This window comes from Emydura macquarii, unplaced genomic scaffold, assembly GCF_026122565.2.
Source record: "Emydura macquarii macquarii isolate MOO-44397 ecotype Brisbane River unplaced genomic scaffold, CSIRO-AGI_Emac_v2 contig_2594, whole genome shotgun sequence".
Lineage (NCBI taxonomy): Eukaryota > Metazoa > Chordata > Testudines > Chelidae > Emydura > Emydura macquarii.
This window is the reverse complement of record NW_027132731.1, coordinates 281,290-295,000: the sequence shown is the minus strand read 5'-3', so window position 1 is coordinate 295,000 and position 13,711 is coordinate 281,290. Positions and strand designations below refer to the sequence as shown.

Genomic DNA, 13,711 nt, shown 5'->3' with positions numbered 1-13,711 from the left:
CCCCCCCAGCCCCGATCAAACATTTCCCGGCGAAGGGGGAGGGAGACTTGACAGCAACAACTTCTCCTGCGCCCTCCTTGGCCAGTCCCAGCGACCCTGAGCCGAGCTCCGGCCCCCGGAGACGTCACCTCTAATGTCCGGGGGGGGGGGGGGGGGAATGGCCCCTCTATCGCCCCGGGGGGAGCATTTCCAAAAAGCAGCGTTCAGGGCCCGCCCTCAGGGCTGTGTGGCCCTGGTTGGGGCGCCCGGAACCCGGGTCTGGGGGCAGGTCGAGCCTCTCCGAATTAACAGCAGCCAACAGAGAGCGAGACGCGTCATTCACCACCCCCCCGCCGCCGTCTGACTGCTCAGGTTCGGGCCCGGCCCGGCCGGATCCGAGCACTGGGGGGGGGGCGAACCCCTGTCCCTGGCTGTTTGCGAGGTGCCGGCTGCGTGGGTCCGGGGCTCCCTGCCCGGGCGTTGGGTTCTGCGGAGCGACTTTCCGGCTTCAGCCTCCCCGGGCCGGGAGGGGCCGGGCTGGCGGGGAGCCTGACACGACTCTCCGGGCGGCTGGGGGGTTTTGACCCCTCGGTTTTCGGGTGGGGGGGCCGTTTCCCAGGCGCTGCTCCTAGTCCCGGGTCCTTCCTTGGCAGGGTCCCTGGTGACCGCGGGCTGCGCCCAGGCCCCCCCCCCCCTCCGGTCCCTGGGCGCCGCCCGGCCTGGCCGCTCCCGAGGAAGCGCGGACGGTGGCCTGGAGCCCATCAGGTACCGGGGGTTTATTCCCGCTCCTCGGCCCGCCTGGCACCGCCCGTCACTGGTCCCGGCTTGGCCCGCGCCGGGACACGGGAGGCGGAGGGGAAGTAACCCCGGGCACTGATTGGCTCCGGGCCGGGGGATTAAGGGCACCCGCTGCCGACCCTGGATGGCTCCGCGCCGGGGCTCGGGGGCCGGGCGGGGCGGGATAAGCCGGTTGATGTTGATGGATCCCGCCGGGCCGGGCCCTGGCGGCAGCGTCTTTGCACGAATCCATCTTTTCATCAGGTTCTAGCCTCGGGAAAAGCTGGGGCGAGGGCGGGGGGGAGCCGAGAACAGGCCGCAGATCAGCGGGGGGGGGGAGGGGGACTAAGGAGGCCGGAGCTCAGCTGATCTCCGCCCCACCGCGGGCAGGACCAGGGGCCGTCACCCCAGCGAGGCAGCGCAGCCCCAGGCCGGGTATCGGGGGGGACACTCGAGAAGTGGCCGGGAGCGACGCGCTGGGACCTAGGGGCGTTGGGGGTCCCGGCCTGGGTCACTTGGTCCGGCTCGGCGCAGGGCCCGGGCGGTCCGTGGTCACCCCGGCACGGACCTAGCCCCCTGCCCAGCACGTGTTACCGCCCAGCACGTGTTACCGCCACTGCCCTGCCCAGCACGTGTTACCGCCCAGCACGTGTTACCGCCACTGCCCTGCCCAGCACGTGTTACCGCCCAGCACGTGTTACCGACACTGCCCGTCTTAGCATGCTTTAGACAGAACAAGGAGCTGCAGCGGGGCAGGTCTAGGGTGGGTATTGGGGGGGTGAAGCACTGGGGTGGGTTGCTAGGGAGGTGGGGGAATCTCCATCCTTGGAGGTGTTTAAGGCCTGGCTTGACACGGCCCTGGCTGGGATGGTTTAGCCGGGTTGGTCTCGCTTGGAGCAGGGGGTTGGACTAGACACCTCCTGGGTCCCTTCCTACATTAATATTCTGTGGTTCGAGCCAGGCAGGGCCAGGAGGGATAAGCGATGGGCGGGCTGTCTGTCTGTTTTCAGCCAGGAGCTTTCTACTGGTTACCAGCCTTAACCCCAAAGAATCCGGCCGCAGATCGTGTCTGACCCTCGGTCCGCGCACAGCGCCTGCGTGGGGCGTTAGTGACACACTCGGTGTTAAACCCCCCGCGCCCCCCGCAGGTCGGACAGCAGCAGTTGTAGAATGTGTTTGGTTCCTTCAGCCACCGTCAGCCTCCATTTCTCCCCCTCCATACACCCCCGTCTACACACACACACCACCTACACACACACACCCCATATACCGCCCCCCGTCTACACACATACACTACACACACAATACACACACACCCCACATACGCCATCTACACACACACCCCATACACCACCCCCGTCTACACACACACACCCCATACACCGCCCTGTCTACACACACACACAACACACATCTACACACACACACCCCATCTACACACACCCCTACCTACACACACACACACCCCATACACTGCCCCCGTCTACACACACACACCCCATACATAGCCCCCTGTCTACACACACACATCTACACACACACCCCATACACCGCCCCGTCTACACACACACACACACACACACCTACACACACATACACACACACCCACACACACACACACACATACACACCTATACCCCATACACCGCCTACACCCCATCTACACACACATGCACACATCTACACCCCCACAAACATACACAGCTACACACATGAACCCCATACACCCCCACACCCCATCTACACACACACAATACACACATCTACATACACCACCCCACACCCCATCTACACACACATCTATACACACAACACATACATCTACACACACACCCCATACACCACCCCTACACCCCATCTACACACACACACATCTACACACACACCCCCCCCACACACACCTACACACACGCACCCCATACACCCCGCACACGCCATCCACACACACACACACACACACACAGTAGCTCTGTTCCACATGACTCCGGCCCCGGTTTGTTTCGTGTCCCGGACACTCCATTCAAAACCCAGGTGAACACGGGTGCGAACGAGTCACTCCGCAGTTTCTGGGTTAATCTGGGGGCCGGGGACCATCCCCCACCCCGCGGAGGGGGCCCGTTTGGGTGCAAATTGGGAAAAACCGAACCGTGGCTTGTGTAAAAAAATGGGTAAAACCGGGTAGAAACGGAAAAGGGAAAAAGAGCCTGAAACATTAGGCGGGACAATGCGGGGAGGGGGGCGCGATGCCCCGCCCCATAGAGTGGATCTCGGGCCGGTTGGAGTTGGGGGGATCGGGGGGCTGGGGTTCCCCAGGCAGCCCCCCCGCACGGAAATCTCTAAGAGTCTTTGCAGGAGGCACCAGCCCCTTTCTAAAGGGGGGGCTACATTAAACTCACGCCTCAGAGAGCTATTTACCCCCCCCCGTCATCTCCCCCCTTCGGAAATTCCAGCCCCCCGCAGCGGGTTTCCCCTTTCACAGTTTTCAGGGGCCCCTCCCGTGCTCCCCCCCCCCCCCCCGCGCTTGGGCAAAGTCTCTGTACAAAGACTCACGGGGGATCCCCGGCCTCTCTGACGGACCCGAACCACCCCCCGCTCCCGCCCTGATCCCGGAGAGCGTGCTAGGCGGACCGACGGCCGGACGGACAGAGGCCTCGCGGGTTCCTTCACTGATCAGGGCGGCGGGGGGGCGGCCCCCATCGCTCATCAGGACCCGGGGCGTTAATTGGGCCGCCTGGCGTTAATTGAACCCGGGCTTCGGGGGGGGGGGGAGGAGGGGCCAGGCCCGCAAGAATTAAAAACAACCCAGCCAACAACCCCCTACGCGTCCCCCCCCCCCACGTCCACTCCCCCCCCGTCCACCAGGCACTTACTACGCACATAAATCCCTCTCTCCTCCCACACTGACCCCCCCCCCCCGCCCAGCCAGGGGGTGCCCCAGGGGTTCGCCTCTCGTTCGTCTCGGCTGGGCCCGGTTCGCTCTGTCTGGGCTCGGCCGCCTGGCCGTGTTTGTGTGTGTGTGTGTGTCCACACCCAAGTATTAAAGCACGCACACACACACACACACACCTGTCTGTCTGTCTGTCTGTCTAGGCAACAAATAGACACACCCTGATCACTGCGTGCAAAAAGCACTTCCCAGGTATAGAGTGTGTATGTGTGTGTATGTGTGTCTGTGTGTGTGTGTGGGGCCCTGCGCTGGGTGTCTCTGCCGCTGGCTCTGGAGCGGTGTGTGCCTGCTCAGAGACATGTATATAAGCACAGTCCCCCATGGACCCACAAACACACAGCGACGCACACACCCGCAGCTACACAGCGAACAGCCAGAAATGCGCCTCTTCGGCTGCAGACGCCGAGTGTGTGTCTCTGGATGCACTAACTCGAAACGCGCAGTTCTGTGCCACGGAGTAACACAAAGCACGTCCACAGACACAAAGACACACCCAGGTATTTCAACACACAAATGGATAGACGCGCACACACCTGTATCTAGACACAAACACACACAACTGTATATAAACACACAGTTGTGTATAAACACAGCCCCCGGGCTCAGCCTCTCCAGCAGGGGATGGCAGGGACGGACACACACACACACAGAGCCCACAAAGGCGTTATTGAGCCACAATGGCCCGTTGTTGAGCTGCGCTGTGTTAGGGAAGAGACGGCAGCAAATACCCAATGAACCAGATCATCGGCGCTGTTTTCATTGCTTTACTTCTTAGGGGTCCTTAAATGGTACCCCAAGGTGGGGAGACATGAATTTTGTTTATCAGCGCCGCCCCCCAGGTTCTAGATTCCAAGTGAAAGAAAGAAAGAGACAGACAGACAGACAGGCAGACCCATGAAACCAAACGATTCCAGCCCCCTCAAGCTTCCTGTGAACTGCTAGACCCTCCCCCCCCCCGACAGAGTCCTCCGCCCAGGCGGTCCCAGAGCCCCATCCCTATACAAACAAGGAATTGTGGCGGGGAAAAGGGCCTGGAGGGTTGGGGGGGTTTTCTCACAGCCACGTCTGGGGCTCCCCCCATAAACTGCCAACGTGGGGCTCAACCGGAAAAAAACAGAGATGACTCAAGTGTGTGGGGACGTGAGTGTGAAAGATGGAGAGGGTGTGTGTGTGAGAGAGAGACCAAGATGGGCAGGGGTGTGTGTGTGTGTGTGTGTGTGTGTGTGTGTGTGTGTGGAAGGTGTGTGTGTGTGTGTGTGTGAGAGAGAGAGAGAGAGAGACCGAGGGCCGGGTGTGTGTGCGAGACCGGTGTGTGTGTGTGTGTGTGTGTGTGTGTGTGAGAGAGAGAGAGACCAAGGTGTGTGTGTGTGTGTGTGCGCGAGACCGGGTGTGTGTGTGTGTGTGTGTGTGTGTGTGAGACCGAGCGGTGTGTGTGTGTGTGTGTGTGTGTGCGAGACCGAGCGGTGTGGAAGGTGTGTGTGTGTGTGTGTGTGTGTGTGTGTGTGTGTGTGTGTGTGTGTGTGTGTGAGACCGAGAGTGTGTGTGTGTGTGTGTGTGTGTGTGTGTGTGTGTGCGACCGAGAGGTGTGGACGGTGTGTGTGTGTGTGTGTGTGTGTGTGCGAGACCGAGCGGTGTGGAAGGTGTGTGTGTGTTTGTGTGTGTGTGTGTGCGAGACCGAGCGGTGTGGAAGGTGTGTGTGTGTGTGTGTGTGTGTGTGTGCGTGTGTGTGTGCGAGACCGAGCGGTGTGGAAGGTGTGTGTGTGTGTGTGTGTGTGTGTGTGTGTGTGTGTTTGTGTGTGTGTGTGTGTGTGTGTGCGAGACCGAGCGGTGTGGAAGGTGTGTGTGTGTTTGTGTGTGTGTGTGTGCGAGACCGAGCGGTGTGGCGGGTGGGGGGGTGAGGTGACAGACACCGCACGCCTGGCGTGTCCTGCTAACCGGTGCCAAGGTGATGGAAGGCTCCCTTTACCCGCTGCCCCGTGACTAACACCCCCCGACGTCCCCCAGCGCTGCCCCCTCAGCCGTGCCTGGGAGAGCCTCTGCCTCTGCAGCTGGCGTGTGACACGTGTGGGTGGGCCTGCTCTGCACATGGGGGTGGGCGCTGCCTCCAAGCCTGTGCCTCGCACGTCGGCATGCACCCTTGTTTTGCACGTAGGCGTGCGCACGCACATCTGCACGCGCACCCCACACTGGCACGTGTGCCATGGGCAGCCCAGGAGGTACTGCAGGCGTGTGTCTCTATTTGTTCCGCCAGTGTGCAGTCCGTGTGTGCCAGGGCATTGGCACCTGTGCTGTGTGTTTGCGTGACACCTGCAGGCACGGACATGGCCGGGAAATATGTGTCCTACAGTGACACGCATAGAGCTGGATGTACAGATTTATACTGCGTGTGTGTGTGTGTGTAGGGTCCCTTTCTGTGTGCTGCACATGTGCACATAGGGCTGTGTGTGAGTGTGTGTAGTGTGGTGTGAGCGAGCAGCTAGGGCTCTGTGTGTGTGTGCACATGGGCTATGTGAGTGTGTGTGCAGTGTGGTTTGAGTGTGCACACACAAGATTGTGTTAGTGTGCATACAGTGTGGTGTGTGTGTGTGCACACATGGGCTGTGTAAGTGTGCATGCAGTGTGGTCTGTGCACGGACAGGGCTCTGTGTGTGCATATAGTGTGATGTGTGTGTGCGGAAAGTGTTGTGTGAGTGCATGCAGTGTGATGTGTGTGGCACGCAGGGCTGTGCGAGTGTGCATGCAGTATGGTGTTTGTGTGCATATATAGAATTGTGTGATTGTGCATGCAGTATGGTGTGTGTGTGTGTGTGTGTGTGTGTGTGTGCACAGATAAGGCTGTGTGTGTGCACACAGTGGTGTCTGTGCACTGTGAGGGCTGTGTGACTGGTGCAGTGTGGTGTGTGTGTGCACACAGGGCTGTGTGAGTGTGCGGGCAGCTGTAGATAGTCTGTGTGGTCTCGGGTGCCCTTAAACAGCTGAGCCCCCTGGTCCCCTCCCCCTCCCCCGGGGCCGGCAGGTGGGTCCCAGTGGGTCTGACTGAGCCAGTGGGGGGCGAGTTAGTGCAGGACATGCCCAGGCCCCACCAGCCCAGCCACTGTGTGGAACGGGACCAGTTTGCTGGTTGGTGAACTCCTGGCTGGGGCCTGGCAGGCAGGGAGAGGGGGATTAGGGATCACGTGCTTGGAAGCATCTGTCTGTCCATCCCCAGACACCCCCTCTATCTATCTATCTGTCTGTCTGTCTGTGTCTAGCTATCGATCTATCTATCCAGCCCCATATATCCCCCCACCCAATCTATCTATCTACACACACAAGCTGCAATAGGTTTAACTTAAATCACTTTAGACACTAATTTTGGATGGGTTTACACACAAGCTGGATTCAAATTGCCCACCGAGGTTCCAGTTCCCCCTTCGGTGCTCCCCGCACTAGCCAGCGGGAGCAGAAATACACAGTGTGCTGTTTCAATTTGAATGAAGTCAGCAAAGCATCAACCGAGCTACATGCAGGCGCTGCGGTAACTGAAGGTATGAAGTAAACCGGGCGAGTTCCTTCCCGTCTAGTCATGTGTAGACCCACCCGAAGGGTAAGATTGTCACAGGGGTGCAGGCGCCATTGTCCAAAGGAAGTTAAGCATTAAAGAGCAGATTTACAAAGGTCTTCATGCATCTGAGGTGCTTTTGAAAACACTGCTAGACAGACAGACAGACAGATAGATAGATGATGTGCAATGTTGTAGCTGTGTTGGTCCCAGGAAAATCTTGTCTCTCTCCCCAACAGAAATTGGCCCAATAAAAGCTATCACCTCCCCCATTTCATTCCCCAGACAGACAGACAGACAGACAGACAGACATTCCGGACGGCAGCTTAGCTCAATGAATGGAGAAGCAGGTGTAGCCCTGGCGTCTCCAGTTCACGGCTTTACCCTGGCAGCTTGTTTTCTCTGCAGACCAGCGCCTGTGTGTTTGTCTCTGTCTGCGTGTTCTCAGCCGAGGCTGCATTCACGGCCAACGTCATCCTGCCTTCGCTCCCCTGCCGCGGTGACCCCGGCTCAGTCCCCCAGCGGGAACACGGTTGTGCCACAGCACGGGCGCTTCTCCGGGGCAGCTACTCCCCGCCAGGCAGGGCAATGTGCTGGCGTGGCTGCACGCACGCGGGAAGAGCTGTGACCCCGGCTAGGCCTGCAGACCTGTGCCCGTGCAGCTGGGCTACTCTGGGCTCCAAGGGCGCGATCCCGGAGCGGCACAGCTAGGGACGGGGTTTTATCTGGCCTCCAGGGGGCTGGGGGCTGGGTTAAGCTATAGGGCCGAGTGCCGTTTCCTAGCACACTGCAGTTGCTGGTGTCGCTGTGGTGGGATAACTGTGCCGGGGAGCTATATCCCCTGGCCACGGCTCCACTGAGACTAAATATGTGTATAGGCCGGGCTGGGAGTCCCTGACCCCTGGCGTGGCGGCATCTTACTGCTCTCCCGTGTGCATCCAGCTACTCCAGCCCAAAGCCGCCTGATCCCAGCAGAGCTCGGCACCTTCCCAAGGGGGAGCAGCTCCCCAGGATAAGCACCTTTAACCAGTAAAACTGCCTCCTAGGTTCTGCTTTCACGTCATCGGGGTCATTAAAGTGCTCCAAGCCCCAGAGGCCTTGTCCTGACAGGCATGGGGCATGGGGCAGGGCTCCCCCCTGGCATGGGGCAGGGCGTGAACTGAAAGCAAAAGAGCGTCCACGCAGGGAGCGGCTCATCTTCGCTTTCAAGGCCCTGCCCCGCCTATCCCCACTCCATCCGTCTCTCATCTGCTGCCGGGCTGTCATTTGCTTCCCTCCGCTCAGCCCCGATGCCGGCCTCTGCCACCCACCGGCAACAAGCACAGCCACTGGCTGCTACTTCACCGGCCTTCAAAACCCGCCGCAAACTCTCCTTCGCCGCGCTGGCTCGGCCGCCAGTGGGCTGCAATATCGTCTGTTTCCTCCTGCCCCCCGGCTCTGTGCCGCCATCTCAGGTCTCTCGTCCTATGCTGAGCTTGGAAGCTGGTTGGGGCACGGACCCTGTCTCTGTTCTGGGTTTGCCCAGCACCTAGCGCTGAACCCAGTGGCGTCCTGGGTTGTGGCTGCTACCGTAAGACACCTAATAAATAGCAATCATGTTTCAGGGTGGCTGTTCTGCTCCCGTTCCCCTGGTAGCCTAGCCCGGTGTGTAGACAAGCCGTGAGCTGCACTGGTTTAATATGGAGACATGGGTTGTGCTCGGAAAGCAACGGAGCCAAGTCGACACTGGCAGTAAACGGGCAGCACGGACGCAGCTTGCCCCAGCGAAGCTCCGCGTTCAGCGGCACCGCTTGTCCCAGCCCTCTCCGAGTGAAACAAGCTCTCCACATAACAGCACCTGCCCCGGCTCTCACCATCCGGGTGTGTGCGAAGGGAAGGAGCCGGCCTCTCGCCCACCCTCTCCCGCTGCCTCCAGTTTCTAGTGCAGCCCAGGCCTTTATTTCACCTAAATTGGCCCATCCCCCACCCACACTGGAGTTTGCAGCAGCTGAAGTTAAACCAGTTTGAAACTGGAGTGAACGGTGCAGCCACAAAACCCGATGCCTTGCTCCACACACGGGCGGGGGCCAGGCCCCAGTGATGGAAAGGGGGATCCCTGGTCATTGGGAGTTCAGGTCAGACCCAGTCTGTGTCTGTTAGGGCAGGACGGGGCCTGCCAGAGAGACGGGGTCCGGATACCCCCCAGCAGGCACCAGGAGATGGGAGTCATGCTTGGTGTGGCGGTGTGTGCATCTCTCTGTGTGCTGTTCGTTTGTGTGTGTGTGTGCAGTGTCTGTATCCATGCATGTGTCACTTTCTGTTCATGCGCACATGCACACACACGCACACACACACACTCATGCACACACACGCACACAGTCATGCACACGCACGCGCATACTCATGCACACACACACACTCATGCATACACACAGTCATGCACACTCACGCACACACACGCACACACTCATGCGCACACACTCATGCGTGCACACACATGCACACATGCGCACACACACTCATGCACACACACTCATGCACACACGCACACACGCACACACTCATGGACTCCGGGCCCCTGTGGACATCCACCCTGTGTAGATCTCTGCTGCCCCAGATCACCGTCCCCCTGCCCCCATGGCCCCGTCCTGCTCCCCATCCCCCTCGCCCAGCTATCGGCCGTGTCCAGATCAATTAGAATGGAGATTGGAGGCGCAGCGCGGAGGGTAAATATTAAAGCCGGGCGCTTCGCTAATTCAAACCATCGATCAGGCGGGGATGAGAGCAATAAATTATTGTGACAAGATGCAATCCTAACAGCCGGCTCCTGGGTGCCGATCGATGGGGCGCTCCGCTCCGCTCCGCTCCTCCCCGGGCTTCTGCCAGCTACGCCCCTGCCGGGCCTGGTCCAGCTCGCTACCGTCCTGCGCCCTGTTCTCCCCTGCTCCTCCATGGCCCCCTGCGCCCCACGGCACTCTGCAGCCCCCCTGCACCTCCCACTGCTCCCTGCCCCTGCCCCCCTGCTCCTCCACCATCCTCTGCACCCCCCACTGCACCCCTGCACTCCTGCTCCTCCATGGCCCCCTGCACCCTCCACTGCACCCCACGGCCCTCTGCAGCCCCCCTGCACCGCCCACTGCTCCCTGCCCCCTGCTCCTCCACCACCCTCTGCAGCCCCCACTGTCCCCCACTGACACCTGCCCCCTTGGGGCTCAGCTCTGCTCCCCCGGTGCCCCAATACACGCTGTAACCCTCACCCCTCCCTGCCCTCCTCTGCCAGGCTGAGCTACGCAGCCCCCCACCCCATCCACAGGCCTGGCCGCGTGGGCCTGGACTCCAGCCTGCTCATGCCAGGCTAATTCATGGGGGGGGGGCGGGGTCAGAGTCTGGGGCAAGGGGGAGCTGAAGGTTAACTGCCCCCCAAGGGCAGTTTGTGACTTGGGGTCTGGGGACATCCCAAGGGAGCAGGAAAAGGGGGAGGGGCTCTGGGGCAGTGGGGACCTGAGCTCTAGTGAGACAGACAGACAGACAGACGATGCAGGTGTCCAGGGACGGATGAGGGCTGTGGCGGGGAGCTGGTGTGGCGGGGGGAGGTGAGTCGACACCAACAACTGACAAGTTAGTTTTGCAGAGGCGAGAGGGAGGTTGGGCTTCCCCACCCAGGCACTGGGCAGCTGTTCTGTGTGTGGGGGGGGGTCTGCACCCCTCTGGTTTGGGACACAGACAGGGCTCTAGGCATAGCCCCCCCAGTCTCTACAAATCAATGCCCTCGGGCTTCTCAGACTCACTCACTGCCCAGATCACAATCAGGGGCGGGGGCCCCATCTCCTCCTCCTCACACCCCCTCATTGGGGCTGGATGGGGCGGGGAGACCTCTGGATGCGGGGGGGGGGGATTGGTGAGCTGTACGAACAGCTCAGATCAGGGGGTTGGGGGGTCACAAGATGTGTCTTGAGAGGAACGATGAAAAAGTGAGTGTTTGACACGGGGGGGGGAGGGAGGAAGGAATGGACTGACAGATGGAAGGACGGAAGGAAGGAAGGATTTAAGCAATGCAAACAAGTTCCGTTCCCTAGCACAGACCTGGCGTCCCTGCAGATCACGCCGAACCCCTTGTTAAGCGTCCGCACACAGGGAGCAGCAGTGGGCTAATTAAACTGGGGTCAGGTCTGCATCGTCCATGCCCAGACACTGCCGGCTCGCCGTGCAGCTCTTTCTTCCCAGGCGGTGTGACACCGATTTCAGCAGGTGCCGAGGCCGCGTGTGGACGCCCCCGCGGAGGCAGCCTGCTCTAGGCGCGGCTTTACACTTCCAGCCATCAGGAAGGGCGAAGCCCCTGTTCAGCATGGACCTGAGGGGGGGGGGCGCTAATTAACCCAGCCATTGCTGCTCCCTTGGATGCTGATCACAGACACACGTCTACACCAGGGGGGTTGTGTCCTGGTTTGTGTGGGAGCCATGCACAAACACACAGAGAGATCAGGGCTCATCTCCAGTGTCAGGGACACACACACACCAGGATTTACACCACGCACGTTTTACCTACTGTACACACAGCCATGCAAAGAGAAACCCTGCACTGAGAGATGCACGCACACACACACAGCACATGTACACACACACTGTGCACACTCACACACAAACAGTGCATGCACACACACTACACAGACACACACAGTGTGAGCACATGCACACACTGCATGCACACATAGTGCACGTGTACAGACACACACTGCATGCTCACACACACACACAAACAGTGCATGCACAAATACACTGCACACACACACACACAAACAGTGCATGCACACACACAGACACACATAGTGTGAGCACATGCACACACTGCATGCACACACACTGCACATGTACACAGACACACAATGCATGCAAACAGACACACTGTACACACACACTGCATGCACACAGACACACACATTGTGCATGCACACACACTACACACGCATACACAAACAGTGCATGCACACACACTATGCATACACACAGTGCATGCACACACATTGCACGCACACACACTGCACGCGCACACACTGCACGCACGCACACACACAAACACTGCATGCACGCATACTGCACACACACACAAACACTCACACACATTGTGCATGCACACACACTACACACGCATACACAAACAGTGCATGCACACACACTATGCATACACACAGTGTGCATGCACACACATTGCACGCGCACACACTGCACGCACGCACACACACAAACAGTGCATGCACACACACAGACACAGTGCAAGCACATGCACACACTGCATGCACACACACACTGTGTATGCACACAGAGACAGGTACAAACATACAGACATGGAGACACACAGAGATTCTTTCTCTCTCTCTCTCTTTCTCTCTCTCACACACACACCTGAGCTTACCTGGTGTGTGTGTGTGTTGTGGAGGAGACAAACTGGAAGCTGAGTGGGAAATCAGTAGGATTTGGGGGTTTAAGTCTTGCCCCATTTCCCCCCTACCCCGGCTGGTCTGCTCAGGAGTTGCCCCTCCCCACACTCCTTCCCTGAGGGCGGGGCAGGGGGTCGGTTCTGGCCTGGCCCAATTCTCTGCCCTGCCCCGTCCTCCCTTTCAAATATCTCCCATGGACTCAGGACCCCTCCTGTGCCCCCCACAGCACCCCCAGCTCCAGAACCCCTCCTCTTTCCGCCCTGGTCCTCCCCCAGCCCCTCCGCTGCACCCGCGCCCCCCATCACAGGAAGCTGCCCTGAGCCCCACCTCCACCCCCAGCCGGTAAGAGGCGGAAAGTTTCTCAAAGTCACCGTGAATCAGTTCAGCTCCCCCGCCCCCTTCCCGGGGCGACGTTCTCGGGGGGGGGGGGGGCGGAGAGCCCTGACCCACATGGGCCCCCCCCAAACAGCCCTCTCTCTTCCGCGTCTCCTGCCCGCTCAATGCCTTCCTCCCCCCCAGGCCAGACTCCCGGGGGCTCAGGCCTGGGGCAATGGGGGGCTGCGGGGCAGTGGGGCGGCGGGTCACCCTGAGTAAGGGGGGGGGCCAGGGCCGCCACGCTCACAGCCCCCGGCCCCGGCCCCCCGGCGCAGGACCCTTGTCATGCCGCCCGCGTCCGCAGGGCAGCGCCGAGCGGCCGTTTAGCGCTGATGGATACACACACTTGTCTCTTCATCTCCGGAGCGCGGATCGATTCGCTATTTCCCTTTGTTGCCAGAAACTTCGATCCCCTGCCCTGGAATTAGGTTCCCTGCCTTAATCTAAACGGAAACCGGCCTCCAGTTAGCTCTGCAGAGCGGGAGGGACAGACAGCGGCATGGAGAGAGATCGGCGGGGGGGGGGAGCGGGGCAGGCGGGGCAGAGGGACCGGGCAGGGCAGGACCGGACCGGACCGGGCAGGGTGGGCAAGGCAGGACCGGACTGGACCAGGCAGAGCGGGGCAGGACCGGATCGGACCGGACCGGGCAGGCAGAGGGAAGGCAGGACCGGACCGGG

The 13,711-nt window shown here is 60.3% G+C and overlaps 1 protein-coding gene across 1 annotated transcript in view; it reads right to left on the bottom strand.

The window, feature by feature from the left end:
• The window catches only part of ERFL (ETS repressor factor like), a 30,827-nt gene extending 23,107 nt beyond the window's left edge, over window positions 1-7,720 (bottom strand). Inside the window, 1 exon segment of the mRNA XM_067563782.1 lies at window positions 7,629-7,720. Coding sequence (XP_067419883.1) covers window positions 7,629-7,720 — 92 coding nt within the window.
• Between the last annotated feature and the right edge of the window lie 5,991 nt (window positions 7,721-13,711).